Here is a 22,230-nt window from a genome sequence, read left to right as displayed (position 1 = left end):
AAGTATTGGTTTTATTCAATGTTCAAAATTTAGTTGTCAATTTCATTTATATTCCATTTCAGTTTCGGTCGCCACTGAAATGAAAGAAACGTACTGCATAAACATCTCAACTCACATCACTGACCTTTATTCAGGATAAATCCTAACCCACGAGTTATGATATGAACTATGAGATTATCAGATCAGATGTCAGTTGTTTGCAGGGGCGGCTCGTGCATAGGCACTGCGGAACTGCAGCAACCCCAATTTTTCTCAATATATAAATATATTTATTCATTTATTTATATTTGCTTCTAATATTTAATTTTATCATCAACAATCTTATACAATTCTCTTATTTTGTATAAAAAATAATAAAAATCCATCTTGTAGCACTTAGGAGGGCGCTAGCAGCACTGTGTTTACCACAGTGTCATAGTGCTGCGCGCGCAAGCATATGCACGTCATAGTTTGATGCCAGCTATTAGCCATTAGGGTAATGCGACACTGTCCGTCGCGCAGTTCCACTGTTGTTTATATGCAGTTTGCGCCAGTAGTAGAGTGTTCGTAGTGCTTATCGTGTTTACTCCGTCTCTTTAAATATTTGGATATTACAATTAAAGACATAGCATTTGTTATAGTTTTTATTTTACAACATTATTGGGGTTATGATAGTGGATTTTATTTTTAAGTAATTTTGAATTATACTAAACTGTATAATTTTATAGATAGTAAACAATAATTTTTCATGTTTAATTTTTTTTTTAAATTTTTACCATAATTTTGATATTTTATCTAAACACGTATACACTGTGTTTACAATGTGTATGGATATTTCGAAAGTTGCAGCACCCCCACGATTTCAAGCCACGAGCCGCCACTGGTGTTGAGGCAGCGCATTCTATCGAAAACGGCTTCTCTCTCTCTATTTCATTTACAATTAAAAAAATATCTACAAACTGTACAGTTTGTGCACTCATGCACATCATAAAAGAACTTGTATTTTCCCCACTAAACAGTAATTGTATTAAAGTTGCTTGACAACTGATGTTGAAGAATTTTGCTACGGCATCAGTCATCAACTACCTTCTTGAATAGAAAATTTCGTACCAAGAATGCTCTATTTTCCAGAATACCTCGGACACAAAAGCTTTAGGTTTGTTGTTATTTTCACAACGGTATCTACAAACTTAACCCCTTAACATACAAAGACGTCTGTGACACGTCTTTTGTTTATTGCACCAAAATTGATTTTGAATTTTCGTTTCACATATAAATACAACTGAATATAGACGCTAGACAATCTTGTGCCTATTTCCTTTCAGCCAAGAAAAGTTGCCAACGGCGTGTATCAGCTATTTCGTTTGCGTTTGCACAAATTCATCATTATTTTTCTAATAATGATGAATTTGATCCAGCAAATCACCCTCGCCCAAAAAATTGTCAGAAAAACGACCGCTTTCTGATTTTTAATTGGTATATTAAGGGGTTAAAAAAAGAAGTCATAGACTGCAGTTTTTACAGTAATTTTCCTAAAATAATTTAGAAAAATAAGGCGAAAAGTTGGTCATTTTGAGTCACCATTGCATGACTTCGTAGAATACAATTCAAAATTTCATTATTTTAATTCTTTCATGTTTTCCCTGCTGTTTGCAATTAGCATTTAAATGAAACATTTAATTACATCTTAATTCTTAACTGAAAATTAATTTTTAATGAGAAAAAGTTTAAAATTATTGCAAGCAGATATAATATTAGTATTGTAATTAATTTGAACTGTCAAATCTTGAGGTACTATTTATGATATTTTGAAATATTTCAAAAGTAATAAGTAATTTGCATAATCTTATGTTTAAAAAGGGACCTCAAAAGCGATTGTCAAGTTTTGAAGATAGAATGAGATACTCGAGGAAAAAGAAAAGAATAAGGAAAAGATTTTTTTCCTCCCTTTGGCACTAGCTCACACGACGGTTATTGACCTTTGTTTCTTGGAATCAGAGTTGAGCAGGTTTTAGATTCTCTGCCTGACCTTATTCTTGGTCTGGATCAATTTTCAAATATTTACGGTATGACGAAAATCTGAATACTGCCAGAATTTCTGTGTTTATGAGAGTTATGTGTGTTTGGCTTAAAATTCGCATGTTTATCATAAAAAATTCCAGCAGTGAACTTGAAGCACAGAGCATAAGAAAGAAAGAATCCATTTAGGCAGCGTTTTCTTTTAAACTCTCAGTTTACTTCTCAGTTTATGCAAAAGATCCTCATCTTGGTTCTTTTCAAGATATAAAAAAGATTAAGTGAAAATGAATGGATCTGAAGATTAATGCATCTGACAAGGTCAACAAACAATAAATTAACTTATACACTGCTGGGCTGATTCTTAAGTGCATACGTCGTTTAGCTACACGCGTTTATCTTTTCTTACTAACACGTTTATCACTGATTATATAATTTAATTTAGATTTACTTATTCTTTCGTAATCAGCAGGGAGAAAAGATAAGCATCTGTACTTAGAGCAAATAAAGACATCATAACTATCATAACAATACTAACAGTGCTAATAGCATACGATTCGTCTTTAATTATTCACATGAGCAAAACTCATGGGGAATCTTCAGCTCATAACGGACAATAAAATCATTATGCTGTGTGTTGAATAGCAAAAGGGTTGTTGAAATAAAATGTAGAAAGAATTGTTTATAACTATCATTTCTGTTTAGAGACACATTAGAATATAAAACAAGTACAAAGTATCTCTTATAAACATAACCAAGAGAAACCTTCTCTGCCAAAAGTAACACATTTACAATAATTTTATAAATTAATTTATAAACTTTGAATTTATAAAATTAAAAATTCAGCTAAAAATTCTCCTGTATGTACTTTATATGTGTGAGACAGTATGATATCCTCTATTGCACGTCATGAGATCTTGTGGTGCAAATTTGTATCTTTCCAAAAAAGATTAGAAGAGTAGACAGTGCAAATTTGTCTTCCCAAAAAGGTGAAGGAAGGAGTAGATATTACATCTTAAGTTTTCAAAACTTACCTGATCCGTTATTGTTCTAGTGAAGAAGGAATTGTCGTACTCCCATTCGTTGCACATCACAGTCTGTAAGCTGTGGTTCCTCCCCATGGGGATTGAAGACATATTAGCATCAAGTTTGTACATAGAACAATGGTCATACGAACTCTTGCCATCCTTGAAAACTCTGGGAATGGAAATATTCTTCCACTCATCGACTGATAGATTGAGATAATCCAAAGGCCGAGCACACCAGTGGTCGATAGCAGGGGCATGAAAGGGCATAACTAGGTTATGCCATGCAGAAGGCCACCCCACGAAAAATACAATGATAAATATTGACCTTTGCCACGGTCCAAATTGACCCACCACGTCTGTTATGTCCCTAATGTTATTATTATCCTCTTTTTCAGTCATCAGGTAGAGTTTCTGGATTTAACCCTATTAAAAGAACATATTATTAATATGAAGTGCAATTTAATTCGACATGAGAACAAACACTACTAATGCTATTATTTGTAAAGTTGAAAATACTTATTGAAAAGTTAGTAGATAAAAAAAAAAATTAAGAAATGAATAAAATTAAGAAATATTTTTTTTTACCTGTATTTAGAAATAAGATGATTAAAACGGTTTTCTCTGATTCAGAAGAAATGACAATTCCACATTTAATAGTCCGCAGAATTATAGTATAACTGGCAAGGAGAGAAAAAAAGGCATTTATTTCTTACTCTATGGAGACAGAAATAAAATATTTAATTTCCTACCTGGAATACAACTTATATCCGTAAACTAGCACCTTGGTTGATGGGAACCATACATTTCTGTGTAACGTTATGGAAAAACTTTTTAGTAAATATTACAAATCTTGTAAATATTGTATAGGTCATGACCATGTTACTTTATGATCAGGTTGCACGACAGGAAGGTCTGACTCAGCAGGATTTTATAGACAACATGGAATCATTTCTCTATGGTGAATAAAATCCACGTTTCCTCTCTTTGTTTCATTAATTATAGGACAGTACAATGCAATTTTACAGCCTGTTTCATGCCAGGATAATTATTCCTCACACCTCCAAGGAGCCTGAAGACTCACCGCGGGAGGATACCTACAACAGTCTCAACCAGTACATCGAACTTATACTACAATCATCTCCATCAACGCCATCTATCGCCCACCACAACTAGTATATTTTTGTCTGTAAATTGCGGGTGTTCTGAAGGGCCGATTTATCTGTATGCGGGCTGAAAAACCCGAGTTTCCGGGAGAAAAAACCATGCTACCTCCCTGTGAGATCGGCTAATTCACCTTCGATTGAAATCGTCCAGATAAAGATTCCTCCCGTCGCGACGAGAATCGAACTTAGGCCTATTCCAATCGAAGGGAGCAATGTACCGCCGTTCTTCCAATTGCGCTACGGAGGCTCCTATTCAAAAATTTTATTCAAAAAAAGAAATGCATCGTCAGCGCTACCCTTCAGGTTACTGGAGAAAGAATGTAGGTATAATTGAACCAGTGGCGAATTCTCCATGCTTGCTATGCTTGCTGCGCAAGCTCATTAATTGAGAAAGAAGTAATATTTATTTGTTAATAAAATAAAAGCCTAAATTGAACTTATAAATGCATGCATTTATAAGTTTCATTTAGGCTTTTATTTTTGGAGACAGAAGACGTTTTAAGCTTGCGCGGCAATAATTGAGCTTTGCGTTGTGTATCAAAGTCCAATGTTTGTTCGTCTAGTCAAAGCTACCTTGGCTTGCTCTGTTGTGGGAGCATCCAGGTCCTCGCTTCAGCACTGTGATTTCATGCGCGCGCATAGCCATTTCCGCTCCCTCCACGTCATCTCGCCCTGTTGCTTAAACACGGGCCATACGCAGTCAAAGTAGCTCTAGCCAGTGAGCTTCAGCCAGGAAAATTAAGCAACAACCAACTTTTTATGACGATGTTATTGACCAGTTCATAAAGAAGAATCGTAGGGTTGAATTTGTATTCAAGTAGCTAAATTGAAAAAGACAGAATATCATTTGTAAAATAAATGTTGTATTTGTATGAATAAATGTACATAAATTTCTAAATACAGGTAACCCTCGTATAAAGCGGTACTTATACAACGCGGTCTAAAATTGTAGTAACCCTTGTTGAACGCGGTACTTATACAACACGGTTCCGATAAAAACACAGCCTACAATTGTAGTAAATCTTTCCATATGTTTTTCACCGCGCGACTTAAAAATCAAATTTTTTCTTCGTTAAATTTGTGTCTGCCTGTATGCGCATGTAATTTAAATAGCGAATTTATATTAGGGGAAATATCTTTAAGCACGCATGTACCTCAATTGTTTACCATATAAAACGTTTACATACATCTTCAAGGCCCACCTTTCCTAATTGGATGGTGGGGGAAGCAGCTGCAAGAGGAAGTTCCAATGGGCACGATCCTCTGCCACCAAGCTCAGGTGTTCTGGTGGGATTCCCAAACGTGTTCACCCAAGGTTTTGGATATAATCTATCCAGCGAGTCCTTACCCTTCCACGTGGCCTCTCACCCTCCGGCTTGGCAAAGAGGGCCTGCTGAGGGAGCTTCTCTTGTGGCATATCTGACATTATAAAACGTTTATTGTTGAAAATTGTCATCTTTTCTGCCAAAAGTGCATTAAAAATCATAAGTGTGTTCATCTCAAGCTGAGCACTTTATTTTCTGGTGAGTTACATACAATATGTAATGCTTGCTTTTTTGCGTAAAAAATTATTTTTATAGTAATGGCCACAAACTGCAACAAAAGGGAAAAACCAACATTGTAAACAAAATTAATTTCTCTCGAAGAAAAATATTCAAAATTTGGATCGGTTGAAAAATGGAGAAACACCAGTTTTTGTAGGGACTTTGAATTTAAAGGAATCAACAATTCGAACAATCAAACAAAATGAACATAAAATCCGAGAAAGTGTTTATTGCTGGGTCAACGATAAATACAAAGCGCGTTGCTCGTGTACTCGATATTCTAATGGAAAAATGGAGAAATCTCTAATGATTTTGATAGAAGATTGCACCTCAAAAGAAAATTCCTATGGATGGAAATCTTATTAAACAAAAAGCTCTCAAAGTTTATAAACATTTATAGTGCAGACCAGGTGTTCAATGCAGATGAATCCGGGTTATATTGGAAAAAAGTCTAAAACGCATCTATATTTCGAAAAATGAAAGATCAGCTCCTGGATTCAAAGTTTTCAAAGATAGAATTACTCTAATGTTGTGTAGTAATGGATCAGGTGATTACATGACAAAACCAGTGTTTATTAACCAATCCTCAAATCCTCGTGCTATGAAAGTTTAAAATATGTACTTATTTTTATTTTGCCTAAAACATTTATGCATTATGTGCGATGAAGTTTAAGCACAATTTGTAATTTTTATACTTTTATACTATGTATTTGTTTCATAGTTTATATGTTTTCTTGACTTACATGAATTACCTGAATTAAATAAAAATATTTTTTTTTGTTAGATATGTCAAAAAAAAAACGATTTCGGAACATAACCCTACTTGTTCTATGTGATCTGAGACTCGCATAACGCGATTTATATAACTCGTCATTTCTGCGCAACCTAACATCCGCGTTATACCAGGGTTACCTGTACATAGTTTTAAATGGTCAGTAATTCATTATTCCGCTAATCAGACTTCAATCACACTTCTCATGCCCTGAATGATAAGAAGAGCAAGCGTGAATTTTAAGACCACCATTCGCCCCTGAATTGAGCATAGTCTGCGGCCCGATATCTTTTCAAAATCTCCTGAGTGGATAAGTTACTATAATGCCCATTAATTTTGAAAGACTTCGTTTCGAATTCATGTAAGATGCGAATAACCCCTTCATGAGGACTTTTTGAAGCGGTCAGTACAGAAGTGGAGAAACTCAGTTTTTTTTTTTATTCCCCCAAAGCAAGCAAACCAGCCAGAGCACACACACACAATTATTAAACCAACACTAGTCTCATAACCTTTGTTGTTTCGGCCGTAATTCAAAGCAGCATCACCCAACTCTTCTGGATCCCAAATTGAAATGAAAATCATTCGGGATATTTAAGCGTGTGACAGCAATATGCTGGACAGTTTACAAAAGAATTAGAACCACTGCTAAGACAATCTTCATCCATTCATGGATCCATTTAACCTTCGAATTCATATCACGGAATTTATTGTCAGATGTGTTTCCGTAATAAACAGGATATTTCTTTACTGATGCTAAAAGATAACAATAACCATAGTATAGAAATTCATTACTATACTATGAATTTCTATACTATGGTTATAGTATAGTATAGTATAACCATAGTATAGAAATGCATAGTATAGAAATTCATTAAATATTCTCTCTCTCTCTCTCAAGTGTTACACACTCTTGCTGCATGGATCTTTCCTTGACAATTACACTCTTTTTACGCCTCTTACGTCTGTTATCATGATTGCACACAAACAACAACAACAACAACAATAAGTTTGCTTTACATATAGCAGTACCACCCATGGAAAGAATGACAATGAACAGTATATTCAATCAATCTTTAGATAAATCGGAAAGCCTACTCTGAAATAAGCATGGTTCTCTAAGGAAATTTTTCAATCATCCATGCTCTGTGTCATTCGATTCTGGAGAAGCAACAGTTTCTACTTACTGATTTGGTCACACTTGTGTAAAAAGTAATTACTTACCTGGATTCTAAACAGCCACAAATCTTCTTCCTTCTGACAGGTAGTGACCCTTTAAAATGTTCTTTAAAGACAATGAACATCAAAGTAAGATCCAGCATTCTTCCCAACTCAGTACCACGACATCAAAAAAGATTGCACACATAATCCATCAAAAGGTATATAGGAGTATATAAGTCTGAATCCCTCCACTTCATCCATCACTTAGAATAGAAATAGTAATAGATCTTAGTGCAAAGTCGAATCATTCCCAGACTCTCGAGAAGAGGATGCTGATTATTAAAGGCCAAGCGACTGTTTACAAGATTACTTCTTAGCATAACCACATGATATGAGAATACAGACTTCAGTAATAAATTTGAGAGATTTCTCATAATATTTCTGTAGGATGAAAGAGGTTGAATCTACATTCTTACCAGGACTTTAATTTCACAACTGTGATGTATAGTGGGACTAGATTCGTGTTTGAATGCTTTTCTATATTGAATCACTGTTATATATATATATATATATATATATATATATATATATTAAAGAGTTTTATAATATCAACAGCACAATGCTCCTGTCAAAAATCAAGATATTTGATACGACTCTCCCAGAATTTCCAGTCTTAAATGTGACGATTTCTGAAATGAGCTATTCAGACTTGAAATTGGTCATGGCTGCATTTAAATTATATTTTCCGAAAGAAATAAAGTTGGTAGATACAATGGGGCTTTGCTTGGAAAGAAATTGGCTCGATTTTCATCAGAGTAGAGAGAAACTTTTACAACGGCTTTTGATTATTGGTAAGTTAGTCAGTCTTATGCAATGGCGACAGGTTTCTTCCCGGCAAAAAATCTTCATCCGGAAAAGCATGACAAAGTACACATCCAAGTTTACAGACAACTCACAGTGTTGATTGTTTTGGTGCAAGCTAAACAACCTACAGATTTCCAAGTGGAGCAGAAATGCGTCCCTCGTCTCGGCTGAACCATGCATGCTCCAGACTTATGGCCATAAAGGCACGCAAGGGTTACTCATAAATAATGTCGTACTTTCCTCTACGCACTTCGTGATATCCCAATTTTTTAAACATTAATAAACATTAATGTAAATATTATGAAATAGTCCTTGAAATTTTCCGTATAAATTCATCTTTAGTTCGGCAGTTACACTTTACAAAACTTTAAAGCATTTTATCAATTAAAATAAATTTTAAGATATGTTAAGGTATCTTAAAAAAGTTATTTTAGAATTAGCGAAAGATTGTATTTTTTGGGGAATGTATGAAGAAGTCTATTTCGACGGACTATCTTCAACTATCTAGCTAAGTAATTATTATTATTATTATTATTATTATTATTATTATTATTATTATTATTCACGGGTATCTCCATGGAATCCAAAGATTCATCGTTGAATGTCCAGTACACCATTTGCAAAAGGACTGTTGCATTTCTATGCTGAGATTTACCATTTGGTTTTTTCAATACTTCTTAACCTGTTTGTTTTCCAGACAGTTTTAGTTTAATTTAATCCTTAAGTTGGGATTTAGGTACGATTTGCAAGTAACCAGCTATTAAATTTGGTGTTTATGAATTTTAATAAAATTTTCAAGGACTTTTAATAAAATTTGGTGTTATGATCTTCTTAGTATTTCAAAATTTTCACTTTGGAGTATTCTTTATCAATTTCTTCGTGCACATCAGTGTGTTGAACTGAAATGTATATTAAACTGCACAAACAGCCCTAGCTGTTTTTCTGCAGCGATCTCCATGAAAACAATATTTAAGTTAATTAATCCGCATTTTAGTTTGTCACCGAGAACGAGGTTATTAGAGCCACCTGGCGTGCATTTTTTTATGAAACTTTTGCTAAGTGCGTAAATGGAGTTCGGCTTTGACATTAGTAAATTGATTTTGTGTTGAATGATAAAGGCAGTTAGCAATTTGTTTGGATATTTGTATGTTTCGATGGTATTTAATGCACATGGTATTAATATACCTCGGATAGCAGTTGTTGTAATGTTTCAAAGTTCAGTGTAAGAAGCATCACTCGTCAATCAACAAAAGGAGAAAAAACAGGATTCTATTTATTATTGATTTTTCGTTTGTAAGTAAATTTCTTAATATAACGTTTACACTTTCAATAAATGATAAAATATGCATTTTTATTCTGTGTGTGTGTAAATAATTTAAATAAAGTATTAATTTACCTAAAGCAAATGAAAAAGTTAGAATAATTTTCGCAGTTATTCAGAATAGCTTGGCTTAAGGGAACACTCCAACCAGTTTGGTCATCAATATATCTATGTACACCATTAAAATTTTTTTTTTTTTTTCTATTCGCCAATAAGATTGTCAGGTTTACACTTTAGTTTTAACAAGCGTATCGCTTTTCAATTTATCTTTGTTTTTAATAACTGTAAGAACAGTAGTGATAGGTAGGTTTATCCAATCTCGGTGTTCGATACGCCATCGTCACTAAGAATTTAAGAATTTTAATCTTATTATGTAACGTAATAGGTCGTCTTATTTTAATTGGAAGCAACGGCCCCCTTACTTTGAATTTTATCTGCCATTATTAACAACAATGAAATAAAATAAAATTATAAACAGTTTATAAATTACAGTGAAATACCACAACTCAGAGAGATCCAGCGATAAACGATCTAGTAAACACAGTTCACGCAAATTGCTCATTGGTTGATTCGCGGAAGCGTCATTATACAAACAAGGCAAGGTCCCGTTCTTATAAAACATTTTAACTTAACACAGATGGGATTTGAAACGTAATAAGTAAGCTTCCGTTTCTCTTAGTTAATATAAATTCTACTTGCTATCGGAAGCTACATATATATATATATATATATATATATATATATATATATATATATATATATATATATATATATATATATATATATATATATATATATATATATATATATATATATAATACCCTGTCTATAAAATACATAACACCCTGTCTTACGACGTTTCAATTTACGACGTCCGCTCCTACGAAGCTTTTCAATTATGTCCATACCAGTTCATACGACGCTGCATTCGTTTATAGACGGTGTTAGCAACATGCCGCCTTCGCTAATCGGCCGAAGCAATGCGTGGGTGAACTAATTATTTTTGATACAAGCCATTTTGGATTTTTGCCCGGTTATTGAAATAAATGGATTTATGTGCTTTCTTTCCACTCGGATTTCACCGGAACGGGCCTCTTTGTTCTACATGATAAATGCCCACAGGTACACTATATCTTCTAAACTGGCTTCTTCGAACGGCACATGAGGCCAGGGCCGTACTTATTGATAGGTGCACGAGGCTTAACGAGGGTCCGAAAAATTAGGGCTAATTTAATGGGGCCCAAAACAATAAGAGGGGATACCCCAGAGCACTGTAGCGCCTCGGGTCTCCACCCGCCTCTGGAAAAGTGTAAGTACAGCCCTGCATGAGATGGCTTCGGTGATTGTACAAGATTGTAGGAGATTCGGTGATCTGGTATAACACCAGAATTAGGTTCCTATAAAATCTGGCGTAAAATCTCGACCATTTTTTATGGGACTAAAAACCATACAAAAAAGGGACTGGGGGGGAGGGCACGTTCCCAAAGCTAATAAAAATGTACCATTTTATTTTTATAATTATCGGAAACTTAATTTTTATTAAGAAATTTAGAAACCATTCTTTAAATAAATCGAAGGTTACTTCATTATCATGCCTATCATGGATTTAAGCCTAGAGTGAGCCTGTTGAGGCCTTAGAAGTCATCGTTGAATCTTTTAAGAGGACGTCCTGGTTTTCTTTTTCTTAATGGCTTGTAGTTTAAGGCTTGTTTTGGTAATCATTCTGTTTTCATTTTTTGAACGTGTTCCATATATTTATGTTTTTATTTTTTAATTTTTTCTATTACTGATTCCTGGTTTAACGCTTTCATAATTTCTTCGTTTCTTTTGTGATCAAATAGAGTACTTTGCAGTTTTTCTCATTAACTTCATTTCTGCTGTTATTAATCTTTGTCTTTTTTTTTGTCTTACGACTGGTAAGGCTAATAATGTATTGTATACTTTTAGTCTGGTTTGTTTTTGTACTAGGTTAGGTTTAAATATAGAGTTAATTACAACTGTTATTTTTAAATATTTTGCAATTTTTATTTTTATAATCTTTTTTTTTTTTTTTTTCTTATTTGCCTTTCAATATACCAGTAATGCATTTCCATTTCCACTATTTTATTTATAGACTGAATTTCTTTATAGGCTGCAATTTAATTTACAAGAAAAAACTATTCCAATATAAGTCTTAAGAAGAATTCAGTTACACATACGCGGAAAATATTATAAACGATCAAATAAAAATCGAAATAACACAAAAAAAAATCCTTAAAATCATGAACTGCACGTTTCGATATCACACTTTTTGATGGTCTCAAACAAGCATAACTTCAAGCACAGAATCTAACTAGGGAATTTCCCCTTTCTTTTTTTTTTACCTTAATGGCTAGCTAGTCAGTAGCGTGTATTCTCTCTCTCTCACACACAAATGGAAATGAAAAATTACATTCAGCATAAAGCGGGGTTTTCCGCACAAAATCTCATGAAATATCACGTTATGCGAGGTCTGCCCAGTTTCTAACCGTGTTATACGCTGATTGCCTCTATACTACCCTAGAAAATATGAATGAGTGAGCATTAACGTACTCAGAAAAAGAGCACACGTAAATCAGAAGTCACCCACTTAACCAGAGAGAAGCCACGTTATTTGGCAGGACACCAAATATCTTATATTTTATATTCACTTACTGCGTAGTAAGAAGCCAGAGATAATGCCTCCAATACAGGTGGTCTGCTTTTCACGTTTGACTTGGCAGAGATGGGATGTGACAGCAACGTGTCAGCCAGATCAACCGAATGACGCTCGCATTTGATATTACACATGAACTCTAATTGTTTTGTCGGAAGATATTTGTGAAGATTGTTTATCCTTTGTAATGCTATATTTAATCTTCTGTATGTTTAACGTCTCTTACGTGTATAGACCGACGAGCCTGATAAACTAGTCATTTTAAATAAATTAATGCATCTACTTTCATATAACAGAAAACAATTACAGATGCTTAATAGTCGAATTATAGGGAGGTTATATATGGTCGCTCCTTTAAGAACGATGACACCCACTTGAGTGATGTCAGGATTTCTACAAAGAAAGAACATTCGAAAAAGTTAAATTTGAGTTAAAAATTATTGAGGGGTGCATTAGTTGACAGATGTTTTTCTTAAGAATTCTATACTACAAAGAACCGCTTGTCATTGGTGACATGCGTGTGACACACAGTGGACCAAGATCTGCTAACTGCTTTCAGCCACTGAAAAGCACGTTAAGCAAATAAAGACATATATTTCTCTTTCTTTGTAAATAAATGTATAAAAATTTAATTTTAATTTTTAGACAAATAAAATGTATGCTGCATATGATAATTTTATCTTATTGAAATATAAATTATGCAGAGAAGAATATCAAAACGAAATCTCCTGGATCCAAATCATCTTGAACTGGCTCTGACCGCCTCGCATCCCCCCCCCCCCCCGGATCTCTGCAATGGTTCCCCTCTTTCCCATATATATACTGTACATAATAAAATAAAGAAGGCTGTGTTTAGTTGTATCTTTGTTATTGCACGTTGTCGTTTATATCTGTGCTTCCCAAACTTCTGGATGGCAGGGCCCCCTTTGGAAAAATTAAAATATTTCACGGCCTCCCTCGAAAAAAAATCATAATATAGACATATATTATTATAATATTTATTGTATTTCTATTCAATACAAAACACTGCGAATATTGCAAAAATCAAATGCAAATATTACATTTTTAGCATCTTACATACACATTTCACATTGCACATTATCTCATATTTTTATATAGATAGATATATTGTTATTGTACATTTGTAGTACAAGCACATGAAACGTAAAACGATTAGTAATAAAGAAAGAACTAAAAACATAAAAGAAGTTTAATAACAATTTAATGTGATGGACGTGTTTCAATACTGCTACACAAAAAGTCAATATCAGGCAGTGGCGGCCCGTACATAAGCAAAAAATGAAAAAATTAATTTTTTTGTTTGTGTTTATAAACTTCCTACCATACCAACTTTACTAATTCTGTTGTCTATTTCCATATTTAATTTGCCATCTTTACTAAAAATTGTGCCCAAACAGTTGAAATGTTTTACTTGTTGTATAAGGTCTGCACTGAGAATGCAGATTAATTTTTCATGTCGCTGCCCACTTTCATAGGTTGATCTTTTTATGCATTGAATTTGTTTAGGAATATATTATCATCTGCATAAAACAAAGATCTAGAAAGTAACTAGGCCAAGAAAGTAACTGTTCAGGACGCTACAGTTATATTCGATAAATAGAACATTATACAGAGCAATTATTTAAGTTGCAAGTCAACAGTTAGAACTAGAGGAAATTTAGAAAGGTGGTTTGACATAAAATCAGGTACAAAAACACCTTTCTCTACTTCCTTCAGTTCAAGCTGCTGACTTACAATTTAAATATAGACTGTATTGCTTACCCCATATAAATGGAGCATTTTGAAAAGCTTTCCTCTTGGCATTTTTCGTATGTCTTTTTAAGATTTACATAACTTAAACACAGATCCTTGTCATATTACCATGATTTCTAAACTATCTGTCTTAAAGCGAAAATCTTATCTCGATAACATCTATTTGGCCTGAACGCAGGTCGTTCATCTCCAAGCCGTAGCGGATTATGTTCCTTTGAGGCCCTAGGCACAAATTTGTTATAAGTCCCTTTATGTAAAAGTTTTTCTTTTTACATTAAAAAGACATCCTTAAATAATAACAAGTTTTTTCTTTATTTATAATTATAAATAAATAATAAATTATTTATTTATTTAATTTGTCTCGTTAGTATCACAACTTTCAATGTTACTTTTCGTGCTTTTAAATCTGCAGATTGATCGATAATGTTATCATAATTTAACATATGCACTACATCATTTTCTATAAACAATACAGACAAATAATTTAAATGAGTCTGCCCTAAACTATTTCTTAATTTTTTTTTTATTCTTTTTAATACGGAAAAAGAACGTTCACCACTAGCGTTGCTTATTGGTAAAGTAAAAAAAAAAAATTAAGATTGCCTCTACGTTAGGAAATGTACTTTGCAAAGCATCTGTTATTGTGGAGGACAAGATATTTCTTCTTTGATAAATTTTAACTATTTTAAATTTAGACTATTGAAAGAACTGATGCCCAACTCTATCGAGAGTTTTAAAAGTTCAGGCTGAAACTGTTTATCACTTCTAAGAAATAAGCAAGTTGCATCGAATGCTAAAGAATTTAAATAAATAAATAAACTCTTTGAAAATATCCAAATCTTATGTAAAACGATTTCTTTTTTCTTTTTTTTTTTTTCTTTCAAAAATGCTGTCATTTAATGCATGTCTTTAGGTCTCCCCGTATCATGGTTCGGCATGTTACTTCGGGGCTACTCTATCTCGTCTCACTTCAGTTTATTTCTGTTGGAATAGCGGCGATGCTTTGAATGCTGAGCGTCCTCTGCAATTCTCATAATGTTTTCAACCCTCTCTTGACTACAAGCACGGGAGCGTCTACTATTTAGCTGCGTCTCTTCTCTCCCCCCCCCCCCCCCCGTTGCTAATTATAGATACCGAGGATTGTAGCAAATGGCATTCTTGAGTCGTAACCGGAACATTGCTCCATTGTTCTGATTAAAACGCTGAAATTAATAACATAAAGTACGCTGATTTTCATGCTTTTCTTGGTGTGGGAGGAGGGGAGAGAGAGGCCTAATTTCTGAGACCTTTAAAGGTACACGTTAAGTTTGTGTTATTAAGCATGTTTCGGGTATTAAGCTTATAAAAGCATCCAATGTGGAGGAAAGTGTCCAAAAACAAGCAAATTAAAATAATGTTGGAAACAGAAAAGCCGATTCGAGATATGTACTAAAAGAAAACACAAAGAGAATGCGTCAGATACCTAAACGCAGACTTCTTCTTTAGCTAGTTGATCCTCTAAGGTTCTTAGCTACATGCATCAACTTCTTCCATTCTTGTCTGTCTTGAGCTTTTTCATTCCACTTCTGAATTCCCATCTTATCTAAGTCTTTTGGGATATTATTCTCCCGACGCATCCGCGGTCTACCTCTGTGTCACTTTCCACCAGGCTTTATCTTGAATGATTGTTTAGCCATTCTCTCCACATGTCCAAGCCATCTCAATCTGCTTGCTCGAATCTCATCAACTAGAAGTAGGGATCTATAGAGTTCATATAGTTCTTGGTTATGTCTTCTTCTCTATTCGCCTGTTGTGTTATCTCTTATAGCTCCATAGACTTTTCTGAGGATTTTATTTTCAAAGATCTGCAACGCTCTTGCTTCTTGGTCTGTTATGCTTCAGTTTCTGTTCCATAATAAAGAATAGGTCTAATTACTACAATAAAGAGCCGAAAAATTAATTAATTACATAAAAAATGAGGGATTTATTATCTCATTAACTTAATAGGTCTAATTATTGTCTTGTATATTTCTGTTTTAACTCTGCTTGATAGAATTTGGGAAGATAATAAATGATGTAGTGAAAGATAAGATCTATTGGAAGATCTATTCTGGCTTTTATTTCTGTACTAATTTTATTATCTTGAGTAATCAATGTTCCACGATATTCGAAGGAGGCAGCACTTTTAAATTTCTGGTTATCAATGGTAAAATGGTCATTTTCCACTTGATTGTGATTTCTGCACACATGTAAATATCCAGTTTTATCCTGGTTGATTTGCAATGCTTGTTGTTCTAATATCTTCAACATTTTCTTCAACAAGGTATATGTAATCTGCATATCTTATATTACTGTACTGTTCATGTTATCTTTTACACTTTCTCGAATACATTTTTATAATGCCAAACAAGTGAAAAATGAGCGAAAAGGCATCTATTTGTTTCAATCCTGTTTAATATCAAAACGATCAGATCTAATTCCGTTTGCTAATAACATGCTTCAGCTGTCAGTGGTGCAAATTTTCATATGTGGGCCTGTTTTTTAGTTTTTAGTTTCACAGAAAAGTTTTCTACGATTATTTGCTATCAAGTATTTTTGGATTTCTTCAATCTGTTCACCAAAGAATTTTTTCTTTTCTGTTGTCATATTATTTTATTGGCTTCCTTGCTACTCTCTTTGTATTTCGGAGAAGCCTGAATATCAGCTCGTTTATTAAGCCACGTGCTTCTATCCTTTATCTTTCTCTTTACTGTCCACTCACATTCTTCACAAATCCATTTTTACGCTGTGTTTTACTTTGAATTCCATAGAAAAGTTTTCAATTTTCTGAGTAAAAAAAGTAATGAATTTTCTGCTGCTACTTTTATGTTATCCTTGATATGATTCCGATTTTTTCAATATTTTCATTTTCCTCCGGTTGTATATTTTTCAATTTCTGTTTTAATTCACGCTCATATTTTCTTCTCTCTTCTGTTTTATCTAGTTTGTTAATATTGTATCTCAGTTGATTTGCATGTGCTTAAAAATATTTACTGTTGATTTTAATTTTAAGTATAACACCGACTAGAAATCACACTCAGCTCCTCTGAAGCTCCAGATATTCTGAATGCAACTGCTGTCTTTTACTGATTACGATAGTGTCTATTTGATTCAATGTATGACCATCAAGAGATTTCTATGATTGTTTGTGTATATTCTTCCTCGTAAACATAGTGCTGCTTATTATTAAATTTCTGGATGTGGCCAAATTAATTCATCTTTCTCCGCGATTAATATTTGACCCTTCATGAAGAATGGTTTCCAATAATTTTTTTTAATAAATTTCTTCTTTTCCAGTTTTTGCTTTGAAATCACCTAATAAAATTAAACGCAGACGGCATATTAAATTTTCAGCTTCTATGAAGTTGTTGGTAATAAGAAGGCCATAATGTGTGGAGTGTAAAGAAATACTGTCCCAAATGGTCATATGTCTAAAGAGCAAACAATAGAATAAAAAGATAACGGAAGCATAAAATGGATGTCTTAACGGAAAAGTTCCCATTTCTGGTAATGAAAAACACAAAGTATGAATGGTTGGCGACTCAAGATGATGATGGTTCTCTACGAGTAGGTGAAAAGACGCAGGAAGAGCAACGTGAAGGGAATATTAGGGGGGGGGGAATAATTCACATAAAATGGTTTTAGTGTGTGAGGACACCAATAAAATAACGAAAAAGAAAGAGGAAGTGAAGATATGCAGAGACATTTCAATGGTAACTGGAAAAATAAAACTTTGGAAGTACAAACTTGAACCAGGTGATTAAATGGGAAAAAAACTAGCCGAGGAAAGAAAAAAGGTAAAGGAATTCGTGTAATTTCTCTTAATGTGCTGTTAAATTATTTCATAGCTGCATTCTTAAGATTGGTTGGCGGAGTGAGCAGCGTCTCGAAGCAGTGGGTCGTAGGTTCGAACCACATTAAGCAAATGAATGGACCAGACCTGCGCACAAGTGAGGTCTTATAAAGGCTTTGTAAAGAGCCAAAAGGCCATCCTTTCAACATTGCAATTATCTTTTGAGTTGTATAAGATGTATGAGTATAAGATATATGAGTTGTATGAGTATAGAATGATAAAATGGTGCTTTTACATTTTTATCATTTCATATGATGACATTTTGGTATTAGCACTATTAAGCATTATGCTAGCGTTAACAAGAATCGTTTTCTGTGCATACACTGCAGTTTTTTTTTCTTCTTCCTTTCCTTTGATACGTTTAGCATCCATAGCTGTATAATAGTTGTTATAAAGTTTTCAATTGAATTTAAAATGGCTAATGTAACGTATTTTTATGTATTTTTATATTTACACAATCATGAAAGCTTGGCTCCCAAGCTTTCATGATTGCGCTAAGGCTTATTTTTTTAAATTCGTTTTATTATTAAAATATTTTTTATGAAATTTTTTCTATTATTTGGAACCCCCTGCACGTGGTAGTTGTCCAACTGTGTCATGCAGACTGCAGACGAGTATACAAAATAACATCAGACATACTACCGTATTTACTCGAATATAACTCGCACCCTTGATTTTACTTGAAGAAAAAAGAAATTAAAAAGCTTCGCATATTCCTCGCACACGAAAAAAAGTTTAAACACGTTCATGTCGGGACCATAGTGACTTACTCCCTATAAAGTATTATAGAGAATTCAGAGAGAGCACACTCCCCAAATGTGGGTCCCTTGGATTTAGAGGTTAACATTCTAGGAGACAGTAATGAAGCATGATCCACACAGAGCGCTAGAATTGCTGAAAATAAAATTTTAAATGGTGGAAAACCTCACAGAGTTGCGCAGAAATAATGAAAAGTTAGCTATAGATGACTTGTTTTGTTCTTCTTTGGCCGAACATATTCTTGTGCGCACTTATTCTTAGCTATGGTATTTCACATCATGCCTAATATCGGGTTCCAGATCTGCAAATCACCGTAAAAGTACAGTCGGAGAACTGTGAAAATACACAGGAGCGAATAGCTCAGGGGCGTAACTACAGCCTTGGTCACGCTCCTGAGTATACGATGCTTGATATTACGAAAGGTAAGGACTTATTGTGAAATTAGAAGGATGACTTTCGAAAAATGAAGCATTTCACTTCTTTTATGCAGTCAGTGCGGGAAAAATTCAACACAAAGAAATGATGATCATAAAAAAAAAAAAAAACTTAAATGATGATGATTTTTTATAATGATACACATCTGAAGGCAACTTCATAGTTCCGTAATAATTATATAAAATTGCTGATTACAGTAGCAAACATTTAAAAGGATAAGCAGAACTCTTTTCTAAAAAAATTCTGAAAGAGAGGAGAAAAATTGTTTTTTTTAAAGTAGCCCAACAAAAGTTGCAAAAACTTTGAAGAGATGAAAGTACAAGAAAATAAATAAAAAAAAATTCATTTGTAATCCCTTTTTGTCCGTTTAATTATTAAATCTTCATCATTTGTTCTTCAGAAATTGTGGGAGAACTCCCCCACTCAAATTACGTCAGTTGGAAAAGCAGTCAGGAATCCGTCTGGGATGAACTTGGATCGCTTCTCGACTCTCGTATCATCCCATGTTGAACTATAAAGGCTATCAGTTTTGTTTTGTTTTTTGTCGGAATTCTGTACCGAGAATAATGATTATTAACTATAAAAATACATAATGCATATTAGCATATCAAATTGAATGAAAATTTATATTTAGAATCGGGATTAAAATTAGTCCAGTCATCTCGATTCTGATTACAATCGGACCATTTTAATCGGAAAAATACTCAAAACAAAATTCTGTGTATAGCGCATCTGCCAAAAACTAGGTTCAGTTGTTGTGATGATGAATATCATCACTATTAATCTAATTGCTGTCATCCTTAGATTCTTTTAATGGAATACAAATGGCTTATATATGTTTTAGACTTTTATCTAATTCTTGTACAAACATGAATTCGAAAATAATGCAGGTTAGGCCACATATTCAATGTTCACTTTCCAAGATTTTTCTAATGGAAATTGAACATTTAAGGTCCAGAAATAGAAATTTAATATTACAGAATATGAAACATCTGCACGATATTACATAACAAATCACTTTATTACCAACATTCATAGCATTACTTGTTCATTCGAGCTTTTACGCAAAAATAATACGCGTCTCCATGACAGTTGAATTCTTGACTGTCGTTCTATGGAAATCACATACAATAATTGAATATTTTCACTACTTAAATTTAAATTTCTAAACAATAATTTCTTTCTATAGAACTGCCTTAATATTTCACAAAAGTAGACCTTCGTCGCGCATAATGTGCTAATAATATTAAAACGGCGAATTAGAAGCGAAATATAAGTTAGATTGTCATTTTTAATCGAATAAATTAAATTGAACCAATTTATAAATAATTTGCATATGTTGTATAAATTGCAGTGTACAAAAGTATATTTTTTCTAATTTAAACATTTAAATATGATTGTATTATAAATTGATCCAATCTTTTGAAAGAACTTCGCAATGCCTGCTAACAAGATGAACAGCAATATTTCGTTCACACAGAAATTCTTATCAGTATATTCTACTTCCTGCCTTAAATCACGACATATTAATTTGAAGAAAAGCATAAATTTTAACTAGACAGGAGAATTTCTTATTTTATTCATTTCACTCGATATTTACTATCGAATTAGCTAAGATATCTTTGAATGAATTGTAAGAAATTTTTAGAGCTGACGAGATTAGCAAAGGAGATGTTTGATATGATCATAACGGGAAAAAGACCCAGAGGAAGACTAAGATCCGAGTTGATTGATGTGACCAGAAGTGCCCTAGAAGACAGAAATATAAGATTTCATAATATAGGGGTGCTGACAAGTATCTCTGTATTATAAGATCTAGTACGGAATGTTTTTTATTCGAACACGGAATATTTGTTTGAAATGTTTGAAAGTAATAGACATATCACTACTAATATTCAAATCTGCTACTACTATATCCATTACCTGCAATACAACTTAAGAGTACTGCATTGGATAAGTATATAATAAACTTTAAAGGTCATCTGATCCTGAAGCCAAGTTAAAGTAACCACATTTTAAACCGAGCTGCCATATTCTGAAGTCGTAAGATATTAAAAACGAATGATTAAATTTGTCTTCAACAAGTTTTAAAATTTCTAAAAATGATTTCGAAAAAAATTTAAAAATATATTTAATACTTTTGCTTTCGGTGATTCTCTTATTATATATTTCCCCCTAACATTCATATAAGCGTGATAATGTCGTAATTGAAATACTGGTAGGAAACGAAGCTGCAAATCCAATGAAAATTCCACCCCATCCCTAATTTTGTCAAAGATATATCATATCTTATAAATCATATATCATATAAACACGATAAAAAGTGGCTATTATCTAATATGTTTCGATAAATACAGAAAAAAAAATCATTTCTATAAAGATATTTTTCACATTCAAAGTAGGCTGTCGAGTTTAAAAGGGAATTTTTCAAATTTTGTTTAAGAAAAGAGAAAAATTGTATTAAATGCACATCGCAGATGTACCGAAATTTCCCCGTTGAAACAAGAAAATCTACAAAGCAGATAAAAAGTTGCGAATGATACGCATTTTTGTGCAACAAAAACATTCATTAAAAAAGGAAGCGAATCCATTGTATTATCTCACATAATCGAATCTAATCGAGTCTAGTCATACAATCATTCTGGCCATTCAGCAAAGTTTCTTTCTGGATTAATGCAACGCCAAGAGTATGAGAAAAGTATTGTTAGATACGAAAACTCGAGATGAATTGTTTCACTGCCAGGTGTTTTCCGTGTGTCTGGAAAGTGACCCCGCAGTAACTGACAAAAAATATTACGTTGCGTGGAAAAACTGAAGAAAGCTTATAAGTTGTCAACGAAAATTGAACGCCCCATTTTATCACGTGTTGGTTC

The 22,230-nt window shown here is 33.3% G+C and overlaps 1 protein-coding gene across 2 annotated transcripts in view; it reads right to left on the bottom strand.

The window, feature by feature from the left end:
* Window positions 1-22,230, bottom strand: part of LOC150095732 (organic cation transporter protein-like) — a 58,636-nt gene that overhangs the window by 25,333 nt on the left and 11,073 nt on the right. Inside the window, exons 2-3 of one of the 2 annotated variants that reach the window (XM_090410510.1) lie at window positions 3,609-3,700; window positions 3,030-3,446 (exon numbers count right to left, since the gene is read on the bottom strand). In XM_090410510.1, coding sequence (XP_090266636.1) covers window positions 3,030-3,422 — 393 coding nt within the window. In that variant the 5' untranslated portion in view covers window positions 3,423-3,446; window positions 3,609-3,700. The remainder of the gene's footprint in view (window positions 1-3,029; window positions 3,447-3,608; window positions 3,701-22,230) is intronic. The other variant, XM_090410512.1, reaches the window with a different exon arrangement.

Source organism: Typopeltis vanoorti, chromosome 20, assembly GCF_054136105.1.
Source record: "Typopeltis vanoorti isolate ZY-2024b chromosome 20, IOZ_Tvanoo_1.0, whole genome shotgun sequence".
In the NCBI taxonomy this organism is placed as follows: Eukaryota; Metazoa; Arthropoda; class Arachnida; order Uropygi; family Thelyphonidae; genus Typopeltis; species Typopeltis vanoorti.
The sequence above is the reverse complement of the archived record's forward strand: the minus strand, read 5'-3'. Positions and strand labels throughout refer to the sequence as shown.